Below are 14,447 nucleotides of genomic sequence, written 5' to 3'. Positions count from 1 at the left end.
TGGTCTTGGGTGCCCTTTTGCTTATCTTCGAGCTCCCGGCCAACGATTGCACCAACCGAAGCACTGGGATCCCAAGAACTAGGGACAACCGCTGGGGTCTGTGTGGCAGTTGGGCTCACCATGCCGTCGAGGTTGTCACCAATTGGCCGACCATTTGGTCCATCTCTAGTTTTTGCGTCTCGTTCACTTGAGGCCAGGCCGGTGTCTCGTGTGAAGAGGCCAGTATTTTGCTGACATGGACGGGAGCCAGACTGGTGCCACCCGTGTGTTAGCAGGATGGTGTCGTATGGACGGGAGCCAGACTGGTGCCACCCGTGTATGACCTGGACTGTGCTCGACCCATGGGATTGTCACGCCATGGAAGAGCCAGTATTCGTGCCGTGTTTTGCCTATGGGACTGTCACACCATAGGGAGACTCGTGCTTGGAACTGTGTCTTACCTATGGGACTGTCACTCCATAGGAAGACCAGGTTTTTATGTTTTTTTATGTCATGCCAGTTTTGTGCCGACAGATATTTTGTACTTGTTCCATGAACGGGAGATATGTCCATGTTACTATTTGCACATGCACACATGATTTGCATGTTTGAAACTGTTTTCGCATGACATGTATTTGTGTGTTTGCCTGCTTGACGTGTTACTTACTGAGCGGGGACGCCGGCCAGTGAGTCGTGAAGTCTGCTCTGTATTCTGACGAGTTTTAGTGCATGTGAACAGGTGGTAAGTATATCGCACATGTTGTTTTAATACTTTATTTCTAACCTTTTAATTTATAAGGTTACAGGTTCACACCCACTTAAAAGTGGGCACCCACTTAGGGGCCAAGGTGGGGAGCCCCACTTAAGTGAGTGTGGGGATGGGCATGGTCACCTACCCACACCCTCTTGGATCTGGCCACCCACATGCAAACGTGGGGAGCCAGCCAACACTTTTTGTTGACTTCACTTTAATATTTACAAAAGGAAGCACCACGTCTATCTCTACACACGGATGATCAAGCAATCAACTCCTTCGCTTCAGGGGTACGTTTCATCTTTTAGGCTGCCCCTCTCCATGGCAACCTAGGCGACTGCAGAGCATACGGCACTTCAGTTTTTCCTCCAATTCAGGCGGCTGTATTTGCTGCAGGTGGGCTGCGCCTGTTTTCCAGCAGGTTGCCCTTGCTACAGCAGGCGCCTACATCACTTCCTCTCCTACAGGTGGGCTGCACAGCGTAACTAAAGTGCACACCCAGCAGGCTGCCTTCTCTTCGCCCGGTAACACTGCAGGCGACTATGTGTGAGCTCCTTCAGGGCATCTTCCCTGCAAGCTGCGTGAACCTCTACAGGCGGCCAAAACAGGCTGCAACTAAACATCTCTTCCTCCTTCTCAGGCTGCGCATACACTCTAGAGGGTTTTGCGCCTTCTCCTTTTCCTCCTCTGCACAGCAGCTACCATCAACAGAAGGATACAGCCGGCTGCTCCTCCATGCAGTCTTCTCTCCACGCTGCAGCCAGGCCTCTCCTCCCTTGCAAGTGGGTACTCCTTCTCTCACAGCAGGCGGCTGTGGTCTTTGCGGTGGTACTTGTCCTGGTGGCTACACTAAGTTTATCTACAAGGCGGCTGTGCCATCCCAACAAGGTTGCACTTCCTGTCCATAGGCGGTGTTTTCTTTCTTCAAGTGGCTTCTTCTCGGTGTCTCTTTTATGTGACTGTACACATGGGTATTGGACTTCCTCAGCCATCTACAAGTAAGTGAATTTCAGATTTTAGTAAAGTATTTTATGTTTAAATCTGATAAGGGATTTATCCCGCTCGGCCAACACCCGTTCGGTGCCGGGTTGTCCAAGCTCTATTGGAGAACCACGGTCCAAAGGTGCTGAGATCGGGAGAGCCAGGCGTTAGTACGAGAGCGCCTGTTTGTGCGTGGTCTCGGAACACCAGTGAGGCGCTCTCCGCGGAGTCGAGTGAAAGCATAGGACCGTAGAGACTAGACCACGCTAGTGGTCACTCTGCTTCGAGCATCTACATCGAATTTCGACTTCGAGCCTATTTGTTTGGTACTGTTTTTATATGTACATGGACATTATCTGGTTCTTGGAACCCATGGAGCATTGTATTCATTAAATACTCCCAATTAATATATCATATATTGAGGGGGGGGGTCGGCCCGTTCCGGCCCCAGTGCTGGTGTCCATCTTTCCATTTCATTTCATTTCAATTTCAAGTTGTATTAAGTTGTCCATTTCAAATTTGTGGATTTAAAGTTGTGCTATTAAGCGTGTGGGTGTCCAACGGAGTCTTTCCCACTTGACGGGATCGGTTTCATTGGTATCAGAGCACGGTTGTTTCCTTCTTCCTAGTGGGGAAACGAACCTGTGTACTGGACATCCCGCTTTTAGCAAACTTAAAACACAATGGACAGCCAAGGCAACCTTTTGGAAGTGCCAAATTCGAGGGGTCCATCTAGTGCCTCTTGTGGGTCTGATGCCCTGCGTGGTAGGCACAAGCCCCTTGAAAGGGTTGTTGATAGTGAATCAAAGGGTCAACTGTCTCCAAGAAAGACAGTTATGCTTGAACAAGAGCTTGATGCTATGAGGGCTGAAATGGAACATATGAGAAAACTTTTGCAGGCTCAAGAGCAAGAGTTAAAGTTTTTGCATGAAGATCCCCATCTACAAAGTGCTATTGAAGCCAGGAAGGCTGATGCTATGGTAGATGTAACTTTTGAATCAATGGCTCGTGAAGTGGGCAAGAAACCAAGGGAGTTGGCACTTGCCTACCTCCTCCGCAAAGGTGATATCAAAATTCAGAAATCCACCTCGTTTGAAGCATGGAGATCCCGCATCCCAAAGGCTGAAATCTTTTATGCAAAAAGAAGAGGTGACAGTCACCTCTCGACATGCATCCTCTCCACAAGGCAAAAAGCCTGACAGATATATGTATGCCAGTGCTCATGGAGGGCATGAAAGTCACATGCATGTAAGACATGTATCTCATGGTGACAGGTCTGCTTCCAGAAAAATTTTGCCTTCTGAGTTGTCTCATGGTGGAGAGACATTGTCATATGCAGGTAAGTCACATGCATCTGAGTTTCGAGTTCGTGGAGCACATACCACCGTGTCCCATGAAACTTCTATGACGGCCCATGGAGCCCATGCAGATAGGGCTGCGCCGTTGGATAAGGGGAAAAGAAAAAGAGAAGACCATGAGCCTCATGCCAGGAAGCTCAAGGAATTCAAAGTAGGTGACAAATCTGTTAAATTTGATGCTTTTCATGGTGAACATGATGCTTCTAAGGTGTTAGCATTTGTGGCACAGTTCGACATTGCTTTTAGCGATGAGGATTTCACAGAAAAGTCAAAGGTGCGCCATGCTAGCATGTTTTTGAAAGGGACTGCTGCTCATTGGTGGATCACTGAAAAGATCACCAAGGATCCCATTTCTACTTGGAAGGAATTCAAGGATAGATTTTATGCTCAGTTCTTGCCACCCAATGCAGAGCAAACTCTCACTCAAAAGTGGGACAGGTTGGAGCAAAGAGACAATGAAAGCGTGCAACAGTATGTTAACAAATTCTGGAAAGTGTTGCTGGAAGTGACTCCCTTTATGCAAATTACTGAGGATGAAAGAAAGAGGAAGTTTCGTTCTGGACTGCAACCAGCATATCGATCGGGCATTGAATTGCACCCGAAACATACGTTGCAACAACTCACAGCTTCTGCTCTTGCTACGGAGCAATTGGTGCTCAAGATTAAATAGGATCAAGGAGCTTCCAAGGGGAAGGACAAGGATGTCCCAAATCAGCAAAAGGGTGGACAGCCACCTAAAAAGAACTTCTGTTAGTCCTACAAGGGTGGTAAAGCTGAAAATAACACATCTAAAGAATAGGGCCCAAGGAAGAACAAATTCGGCTTAACCCCGGAGCAAAGAGAGCAATATGCTAAGGATGGAAAATGCTTTTCTTGTGGTAGCAAAGACCACATGTTTCGACAATGCCCAGATCGCAAACCAAAGCACGAGGACAGCACACCAAGGCTAATGTACATGCAGTTCCTGATGTGCAAGGAAATACAAGTCATGATGCAAAAGAGCGAATGGTTTGCAAGGCTTGGGGGCAAATCAAGGATCAGCCCGCACTATTCATGTTTGATGACTGTGCAACTGACAATTTCATCTCTATGCAAATGGCAGCTGCATTGGGTATTGAGGTTGAAAACATGGGACCTCAGATTGAAGCCGAAGCTGCATTTATTGGTAAAGTTGCTACACTGAATGGATGTGATGTATTGTTGGGCAAGCCGTGGCATCATAGGCTTGAGCCCCGCAAAGACTACAAGTCCAATATGATTTCTTTTATGCATAAAGGCCGCATGCATTTTATTGATGCTGGCAAAGAAGGGGATTCCATCCCACTTGTATCACACATCCAAATTAATAAAGCAATGAAAAAGAGTCTTTCAGCGTACTTGGTTTTTGTGCGTGATAGTTTTGTGCCAAATCATCAAAATGTGGATGCTGTGTCTAATGATAGGCTGAATTTTCTTAATGCATTCAACGACTGTTTTGCTGACTCGTTGCTAGGTGAATTACCTCCCCAAAGGCCCGAAGATCACCGCATAGATCTTGTGCCAGGTAGTTCTCCACCTAACAAACCCGCATACCAAGTGAGTGTTGCACAACAAGAAGAAATCATGAAGCAGGTAAACGAGCTTTTAGAGAAAGATTTGGTTCAGCCCAGTTCCTCACCTTACTGCTCTCCTGTGCTTCTTGTTCAAAAGAAGGACGGATCATTCCGTATGTGTGTGGACTATAGAGCTTTGAACAAGCTTACCATCAAGAACAGATTCCCAATTCCGCGTATTGATGATATCTTGGATAAGCTTGATGGCTCAGCTTGCTTTAGCAGACTTGATTTGAAGAGTGGTTATCACCAGATACGCGTTGTGCCACAAGATGTCCATAAGACTGCATTCAGGACAGCCTTCGGATTATATGAATTTTTGGTAATGCCTTTTGGTCTTATTAATGCTCCTGCTACTTTTAATCGAATGATGGATAGGATATTCCGACCCCATCGCAAGTTCACAGGAGTCTTCTTTGATGATATCTTGGTTTTCTCCAAGAATGAGCAGGAACACAGAACTCATTTGATCACAGTGTTCGAAGAGTTGCGGAAGCATAAACTTTTCGTCAATGCCAAGAAAAGTGAGTTTTTCCTTTCAGAGATTCATTATCTGGGTCATATTGTATCCAAAGATGGAGTTACAATGGATCCTGCAAAGATAGACACCATTCGCAATTGGCCCGAATTGCAAAACGTACATCAAGTACGTAGTTTTCTGGGATTATGTTCGTACTACAGGCGTTTCATAAGGCATTTTGCTATGATTGCCACTCCTCTACATGATCTCACGAAGAAGAAAACTGCTTTCAAATGGACTTCAAAGGAACAGGATGCTTTCTTGCAGCTCAAGCATGCTATTATATGTGGTCGAGTATTGATTGTTCCTGACTTGCACAAGTCATTCGTGGTTGAATGTGATGCTTGTAGTGATTGCATAGGAGCTGTCCTAAATCAAGAAGGGCATGCAGTTGCATACGAGAGCCGTCGTTTGCATGATGCTGAGCTTCATATGGATATCTATGAGAAAGAGCTCTTGGCTGTAATTCATGCCTTAAAGATATGGAAACATTATCTTCTTGGGGCTGAATTTGTCGTCAAGATAGATCATCAAAGCTTGAGATACTTTCTATCTCAAACAAAGCTTTCAGAGAAACAGATGAGAATGGCAAACTTTCTTTCCATGTTTCATTTTCAGATTGTGCATACTCCAGGAAAGAAAAATGTGGTGGCCGATGCACTATCTAGGAGGCCTTATGTTGCTGCAGTCTCAGTGGCCTCTCATGGAGATTTATCTGCTATGAGAGATTTGTATCATTTGGATGCTGATTTTTGCCATATATGGACTGATTTGATGGCTGGTCATTCACATGCCTCTTATGTTATCAACGAGGGTTATCTAATGAAGGATAATTGCCTATGTGTGGTAAAGGATTTGCGTCCAAAGGTTATGGACGAATGTCACGCTCCACCTTATGCTGGTCATAGAGGTATTATGCCTACTACTCGCATGATTCAGAGGTATTTCTTTTGGCCGAGCATGCGTAAAGACATTGAGGCTTATGTGCGTGCATGTATCACTTGCCAAAAGGTGAAATTTGATAGGCAAAAGCCTTCAGGTTTGCTTCAGCCATTCCCTATTCCCTCGCAACCTTGGGAAAGTATCACAATGGATTTTATTATGGATTTGCCTAGATCCCAGCATGGGAATGATGCAATTTGGACTATTGTGGACAGGTTTAGCAAGCAAGCTCATTTCTTGCCTGTCAAGAAAACCATTAAAGCTGATCATATGGTAAAGCTTTTTCTTGCTAATATTTTTAAGCATCATGGTATGCCTAAATCCATTGTTGGGGATAGAGATCCCAGGACTACAAGCCTATTTTGGAGGGCTTTGTTTGATAATATGGGAACTAAACTTGAGTTTTCATCAGCTTATCATCCCCAAACGGATGGCCAAAGTGAAGCTGCAAATTCAGCCGTGTTGGATTTATTGAAGTGTTATGTGGCAGATCAAAAGAGTGCATGGGAGAAGTATCTTCCACTTGTTGAGTTTGCCTACAACAATACGATCCATGCTTCCACGGGAAAGGCTCCGTTTGAGATTATCTATGACAGAGTGGTATTACCACCCATCCCTCGTACTAAGGATGAGATTTTTGCAGCTGATGAATATGTTCGTGACTTGGATGTTGCCTTTGGTCAGGTGCGGACAGCCATTGCAAGATCTCAGGATAAGCATAAAATGGCTGCTGACAAGCATAGAAGGGACATGGAAGTCAAAGAAGGTGATTGGGTATTGCTGAAATTTGAGAAGGCTAGGCTTCGGAAGAGGCCAGGACGAGAAGGATCATATCCTAAGCTTTCTCCTCGCTATTATGGACCCTTCAAAGTGATTCAGAAGATCAATGAAGTGTCCTAGAGGCTTGCTCTACCTAGTCATTGGAAGATTCAAAATGCTTTTCATGTGAGTCTATTTCGGAAATATGTGGGGCCAGATCCTGATGAGCCTGTCACAGAAGATCTGCCAGAGATTGAAGAGCTTGAGGAGATCCTCCAACAGATTGTTTTTCACAAGGAGAGAAAGCTACCTGCAGGAAAGCTTTCCAGGAGATACCTTGTGAAGTTTAAGAATTATTTGCCTATTGATGCCAAATGGGTAAATGAGGATTATTTTTCAGATTATCCGCAATTGTTGCAGGCATATCTTGAGGCTTTTCAGTTGAGGTCAACTCTTTAGAAGCCCGGGGGGATGTCACCAATTGGCCGACCATTTGGTCCATCTCCAGTTTTTGCGTCTCGTTCACTTGAGGCCAGGCCGGTGTCTCGTGTGAAGAGGCCAGTATTTTGCTGACATGGACGGGAGCCAGACTGGTGCCACCCGTGTGTTAGCAGGATGGTGTCGTATGGACGGGAGCCAGACTGGTGCCACCCGTGTATGACCTGGACTGTGCTCGACCCATGGGATTGTCACGCCATGGAAGAGCCAGTATTCGTGCCGTGTTTTGCCTATGGGACTGTCACACCATAGGGAGACTCGTGCCTGGAACTGTGTCTTACCTATGGGACTGTCACTCCATAGGAAGACCAGGTTTTTATGTTTTTTTATGTCATGCCAGTTTTGTGCCGACAGATATTTTGTACTTGTTCCATGAACGGGAGATATGTCCATGTTACTATTTGCACATGCACACATGATTTGCATGTTTGAAACTGTTTTCGCATGACATGTATTTGTGTGTTTGCCTGCTTGACGTGTTACTTACTGAGCGGGGACGCCGGCCAGTGAGTCGTGAAGTCTGCTCTGTATTCTGACAAGTTTTAGTGCATGTGAACAGGTGGTAAGTATATCGCACATGTTGTTTTAATACTTTATTTCTAACCTTTTAATTTATAAGGTTACAGGTTCACACCCACTTAAAAGTGGGCACCCACTTAGGGGCCAAGGTGGGGAGCCCCACTTAAGTGAGTGTGGGGATGGGCATGGTCACCTACCCACACCCTCTTGGATCTGGCCACCCACATGCAAACGTGGGGAGCCAGCCAACACTTTTTGTTGACTTCACTTTAATATTTACAAAAGGAAGCACCACGTCTATCTCTACACACGGATGATCAAGCAATCAACTCCTTCGCTTCAGGGGTACGTTTCATCTTTTAGGCTGCCCCTCTCCATGGCAACCTAGGCGACTGCAGAGCATACGGCACTTCAGTTTTTCCTCCAATTCAGGCGGCTGTATCTGCTGCAGGTGGGCTGCGCCTGTTTTCCAGCAGGTTGCCCTGGCTACAGCAGGCGCCTACATCACTTCCCTCCTACAGGTGGGCTGCACAGCGTAACTAAAGTGCACACCCAGCAGGCTGCCTTCTCTTCGCCTGGTAACACTGCAGGCGACTGTGTGTGAGCTCCTTCAGGGCATCTTCCCTGCAAGCTGCGTGAACCTCTACAGGCGGCCAAAACAGGCTGCAACTAAACATCTCTTCCTCCTTCTCAGGCTGCGCATACACTCTAGAGGGTTTTGCGCCTTCTCCTTTTCCTCCTCTGCACAGCAGCTACCATCAACAGAAGGATACAGCCGGCTACTCCTCCATGCAGTCTTCTCTCCACGCTGCAGCCAGGCCTCTCCTCCCTTGCAAGTGGGTACTCCTTCTCTCACAGCAGGCGGCTGTGGTCTTTGTGGCGGTACTTGTCCTGGTGGCTACACTAAGTTTATCTACAAGGCGGCTGTGCCATCCCAACAAGGTTGCACTTCCTGTCCATAGGCGGTGTTTTCTTTCTTCAAGTGGCTTCTTCTCGGTGTCTCTTTTATGTGACTGTACACATGGGTATTGGACTTCCTCAGCCATCTACAAGTAAGTGAATTTCAGATTTAAGTAAAGTATTTTATGTTTAAATCTGATAAGGGATTCATCCCGCTCGGCCAACACCCGTTCGGTGCCGGGTTGTCCAAGCTCTATTGGAGAACCACGGTCCAAAGGTGCTGAGATCGGGAGAGCCAGGCGTTAGTACGAGAGCGCCTGTTTGTGCGTGGTCTCGGAACACCAGTGAGGCGCTCTCCGCGGAGTCCAGTGAAAGCACAGGGCCGTAGAGACTGGACCACGCTAGTGGTCACTCTGCTTCGAGCATCTACATCGAATTTCGACTTCGAGCCTATTTGTTTGGTACTGTTTTCATATGTACATGGACATTATCTGGTTCTTGGAACCCATGGAGCATTGTATTCATTAAATACTCCCAATTAATATATCATATATTGAGGGGGGGGTCGGCCCGTTTCGGCCCCAGTGCTGGTGTCCATCTTTCCATTTCATTTCATTTCAATTTCAAGTTGTATTAAGTTGTCCATTTCAAATTTGTGGATTTAAAGTTGTGCTATTAAGCGTGTGGGTGTCCAACGGAGTCTTTCCCACTTGACGGGATCGGTTTCAGAGGTTGCGATGGTTGTCTGTGAAGTGGTAGTCTCCCTCGAAGTGTGTCCTTTCGTATGACAAAAGAAACACCTACCCTCCTTGTACTCAGCTGTCTTCTCAGCACTCAATTTGCCACCGGTCTTGCCGGCCTGAGCTTTTTGGTCTGGAGTAAGCTTGGGCGCATTGGTCGAGCTCTTGAAGCCGGAGGCTCTCGTGCTCTGTACTGGGGAAGACGTTGTCTGGTTCTAGCCTTTTCCTCTCGAGGAGTTTGCCTTGGGAGTGGCAGGCTAGGAAGCCTTGGGCTTTCCGCCATTGTGCTTCATTTCAGCACTTTGTGCAAGCGAGAGTGCATCCTCGAAGGTGGCTGGCCTAAACATACTCACCTTCCACTGGATTTGCGTGTCTAGGCCATAAAGGAACTGCCCTTTCTTTTCCTTGTCAGATAAGTCCAACTGCGAACGTAAGTTTAAAATTTTATTGGCAAATTGAAGGACTGGTTGCGCGTTTTGACGTGAACTGCTAAACTCATGTTCAAGTTGCTCAAGGTAATGGGGTGGTAGAAACCGTCGTTTAAGGTCGATGACAAACTCGTTCCAATTATAAGCTGGCACACCTAGTTTGGTATGGGCATGAGCCCACTCGGTCTACCAAGGAATGGCCTCAACTTCCAAGTATCAACTAGCCAAGATCACTCTGTGAGTATCATTTTTTCTAAGTGCGGCAAAATAAGCTTCAAACTGATGCAATCAGGAATAAAGAGTTGTGGGGTTGAGTTTACCATTATACTCACTGAAGTTCATTTTCTCAAGAAAATGATTTGAGGAAGCCGTGGGTGTCATTCTTGCGTCCAAAGCCGCAAGGTATCTTTCGTGTTCCTCACGTTGCCTGGCGTCTTCTTGTGCAGTAGCAAGCAGCATGGGATGCTGCCGCATCGACTCTCCATTGCTCGCATCTGCAACTCGAGCATCGAACTCAGTTGCGGTCGTAACCTCTCAAAAGGGTCATTCGGTAGAGGGTTTGCTGTTGGGATCAGGGAAACGGAAGGAGAGGGAGGAGGAGACGGAGAAAGAGGGGTTGGAAAACGGGTGTGCTCTTCCAAGGCCAAGATCTGTGCCTTCTGCTCTTCCAATTTGGTTCCCTGTTCTGCAATTGCTTGCATCATCTGCTAGAACATCTCCTGTACACTCATGTCCGCCGCCCTCGAAGGATTGCTTGGTGCACTTTGTTCCCAAGTTTATCGTGCTCTCTCTTTGTTGTAGCTCGCCATAGCAAGAGAATGCACTTCCTTTCCGGAGCGCAATCTGACCATCCACTACGCGTGTGGGAGACTTACGGAGACTGAAAACCAACCGTCCGTCGAGGGATAGGAGTCACACCAAAAGGACAGTCAAAGGGATGGTCCACCGGAGTCTAGAAACCAACTACATAAGTGTGATTTTTTTTTCTGGTTTTTCTGACACTTGAAGAAGGCCTTGATACTCAGAATTCAGCAATCATTCACGACGAAAAGATGTGCAGGAAATAGAGAGAGAGAGAGAGAGAGAGAGAGAGAGAGAGAGAGATGAAATGAAATGAAATGTTATATTAACGTCTTCAAAAGGCCAAAGTGACCTATGAGACCAAAGTTACCACCATGTGACATCTGATACACTATCTGGAAAAGAAAAGAAAGGACTGAAGGTAAGTATCTAGCCCTACAATACATCAGTAGGGAGCATCCGGAAGCAGCAACTAGGGAGAGTGGGAAGCTAATGCTACTAGTCAAAATGGGGTACATGAGTACATGGATACATGAATACATGAATATGGGGGAGTACAAAAGTGACAGTGAGTACAACAGTATATGGTTGGAGTGGTAATCATCCTAGGAGCTCTAGCACGGGTCTCTGCCGGATGGCCTGGATATCTGCCATAGTGAGATGCATGGTCGGACGAGCCCGATGCCTCGCAATGATGCTCTGAATCCTCCGGTGTAGGCACCGTCTCTGATGCAAGGATCCGCGAACCCTCGGGCGTCTAGATCTGCCCAACTAGATAGCTCTCTCAACTAGAGTCCCACGGGGTGCCCATTGTTGGGCTGTCGGCTGTGTCTCCTCCCGGGTAGTCCCTCTAAAGAAGTCAGTAATCTGTCTCTGTGTGGACTCCCTGCCAGTCGGGCGTCCCGCTCCTCATAATGGACTCTTTGAGCCTACAGATCTCCAGGAGATAAAAACCCAAACATCGCTGATCACAATAGTCCATGACTCTAGCCAGTGGTCCAAATCCCTCTCTGAAAAGGCAATGGTAGCGCCCTCGAATCTCATAATATGCTGTGCAGCGACAGATGTGGTGCTCCTCCGTCTCTGGCTCTATCCAACAAATCTGACATATCCTGTCCCCTGGAGGTATGCCTCTAAATCTACCTGTCTCTATCTCTAACTGTTTGAAGAGGTGCGGATCTGCCCAATGGCGCACCTCAATCCATGAGACAAATGGGTATCCATGTAGCTCGGTCTAAGTATAAAGCCATCCTCAGTGGTGCGAAGAAGATGGTCTCTATAGAAAGCCATCTTCGTCCCTAACTCCTGTGAGGGCTCTAGCCATGTCCCTTGTATTCTGCAATTGAGGACAATTGTATTATAAGAGGGAGGGAATGTAACTATTTGGCCCTCCTAGCTCTCTTCACATGATGGAACACATGCCGGGACACTAGATGGGTTGAAGAAAGCATGGGGACAGGAACCATAAGGTTTGCTCAAGAAAAAGCACCAATCTTCGTCAAAAAGCAAGAAAAAGCAAAAAGTCAAATTGAGTTGACCGCAAGTGAGGGATATCATTGGCAAGAGGAGACTGAGCTGGACTAAAAATCTAAAAGCTGCTCTTCCAAAAAGTAGCTCCAAGGCCAAAAAGCAAGGCCATGAAGCTAGAAAAGCAAAACAAGAACTTTTGATTAAAGTTGAGTAATATTTTACTTAAAAAAAGCAAAAGCAAAAGCTTGGATAAGCTTTTTGGCAAAAAGCAAGGCTTCCCCAAGGTATAAAAGAAGCATGAACCCTTGTGTAACATCAGGATTGAAGGGTGGTAGCTATCATCAAAGCTTGAAGGTCATCTTCTTCATCGTCATCATGAAGATTGTAGAAGTGTGTGAGTAGATCATCAACACCATCATCACCGGCTGCTGCTCGTATTCTTGAATACTTGCGCCACCTGGCCTGTATGGTCCTACTGTTGAAAAGAGGTCTAGATTGGCTAAAAGCTTATAAATTAATAGCCTAGGGCTAAAAGCTTATAAATAAAGCAAGAAAGCTATTAAATTAAGCAAGGTCCGATAATAGCCGGGTTATTACTATGTAAGTGACCTTGGGGTCACTTACAGACACAAGAGGTCAAGTAGTCACGTGATGGCGTGGGGCTACCAATTACTCATTGACAGAAAATCTATCTTCGTATTTGTGAAGGAACAATTTGAATCACTCACATACAAGTTTGTAGTGTTTTTGTTACTATTTATATTTTAGCTTGAATGTGAGTACCTTATTTGACTTGTCAAACTAACATGAATAGAAGTGTAATTCTTCAAAACACTCTGAAAAGCACAAAACTTAAAATATACAGAGAGGAAGGCTTGATTTTTCAACTTTACCTAACTACATATCAAGCTTTTGGGAGGCTTGTATACTGTTGAAGCTTGCTGTTCTTTTGATGTGTATACTGGGCATGTTATAAATCTGTGCGGATGCATGGACTTTTTGGTTGAACATTTGCTTGGAGAAAGGCCATAACTTTTTGTTCTTGTTTTGGGGGTTTGGGTGTGTGTGTGTGTGTGTGCAGGCTAGCCGATCTTCAGTTTTTAAGGCTATGTTGGAGAGTGAAATGGAAGAAAGCAGGAGTGGTATGATCAAAATCACAGACTTTTCATATGAAGTTTTGAGATTGTTTATACAATACCTATATACAGCTGAGATTTACACCGAATCTTTGGAGGATTGTGCATTTGATCTGTTGGCTTTGGCGGAGAAGTACAATGTCAAGCATCTGAAGTCAGTGTGTGAGCGCTTCATGACCTCGAAGGTCAATAGTGATAATGCTTTGTTCAGCTATGAGTATGCTTGCCAGCATGAGGCTAAAACTTTGAAGGAAGCTGCCCTCAACACCATTTTAGAAAACATTGACGAGCTTCCTGCAAAGGATGAGTATCGGGAGCTTGTAAACCGAGATGCCAGGCTAGTTGTGGAAATATTTGAGGCCTACCTTGCCAAGAAAGGTAACTTCAAACAGTCAAGAGCTTGATTCATTTGTCTGCTTTTATAAAAACATGAGCACCTCTGCAACAGGAGTGGTGGATTAATAGTGCTAGCTGCAAGCTATAACTGCCTTTTGATATATTTATGCAGGAATGAGTCAATGGTGTTACATTTTTAGCAGTAAGGACAGACCAATCTACTGTCACTTAAAACTCAACCATTAAGAAAACAAGCTGTGAAAATTGGGTTTTTAAACCTAACTAGTATTTGACCTGTGGTCATGCGACAAAGGATAGAAAAGTAATGTTTGAATAAGAAATATTCTTTAAGTAATTTAAATTCTCCTTTGATTTGGTTCACCACAAACCAAAACATGCAAGTAAAAAATGTATGTTTTTACTAAAAATGACCAGGTACCTTAGCATGTAATGCTCCTCAGAGATAAGGTAAGAGCTACTCTTAATTTAGTTAATATCTTTGTATTGAGATTATGATATTTAAATTCATTGTTAGCTTAGTAGGGTTTCATTGTTTCGAGTTCTTGTAAGACAAATACTCACAGGTCTTTCTGTATGAAGGAATATATTGTGTCATCAGTATCATGGCAATAGTCAACTGTTTTTTGATTTGGTAATTGAAGTTCACTGAAATTAATGGCACATGACTTAAATACATCACAAATGACCTCAACATAATGCAGAAAGAAAGGGCT

At 45.3% G+C, this 14,447-nt stretch overlaps 1 protein-coding gene across 2 annotated transcripts in view; it reads left to right on the top strand.

Annotated features, from left to right (window-relative positions):
• Positions 1-14,082, top strand: part of LOC147612202 (BTB/POZ domain-containing protein At4g08455-like) — an 87,638-nt gene extending 73,556 nt beyond the window's left edge. The window contains exons 2-3 of one of the 2 annotated variants that reach the window (XM_086784092.1): positions 13,323-13,755; positions 13,886-14,082. In XM_086784092.1, the coding sequence (XP_086640218.1) occupies positions 13,323-13,755; positions 13,886-13,959 (507 nt within the window). In that variant the 3' untranslated portion in view covers positions 13,960-14,082. Of the gene's footprint in view, positions 1-13,322 lie in introns of both variants that reach the window. The other variant, XM_086784093.1, reaches the window with a different exon arrangement.
• The last annotated feature ends 365 nt before the right edge of the window (positions 14,083-14,447 follow it).

The sequence above is a fragment of the Cibotium barometz genome, chromosome 46 (genome assembly GCF_041138505.1).
Source record: "Cibotium barometz isolate CiBa-2024 chromosome 46, ASM4113850v1, whole genome shotgun sequence".
Classification (NCBI taxonomy): Eukaryota; Viridiplantae; Streptophyta; class Polypodiopsida; order Cyatheales; family Cibotiaceae; genus Cibotium; species Cibotium barometz.
The sequence above is the reverse complement of the archived record's forward strand: the minus strand, read 5'-3'. Positions and strand labels throughout refer to the sequence as shown.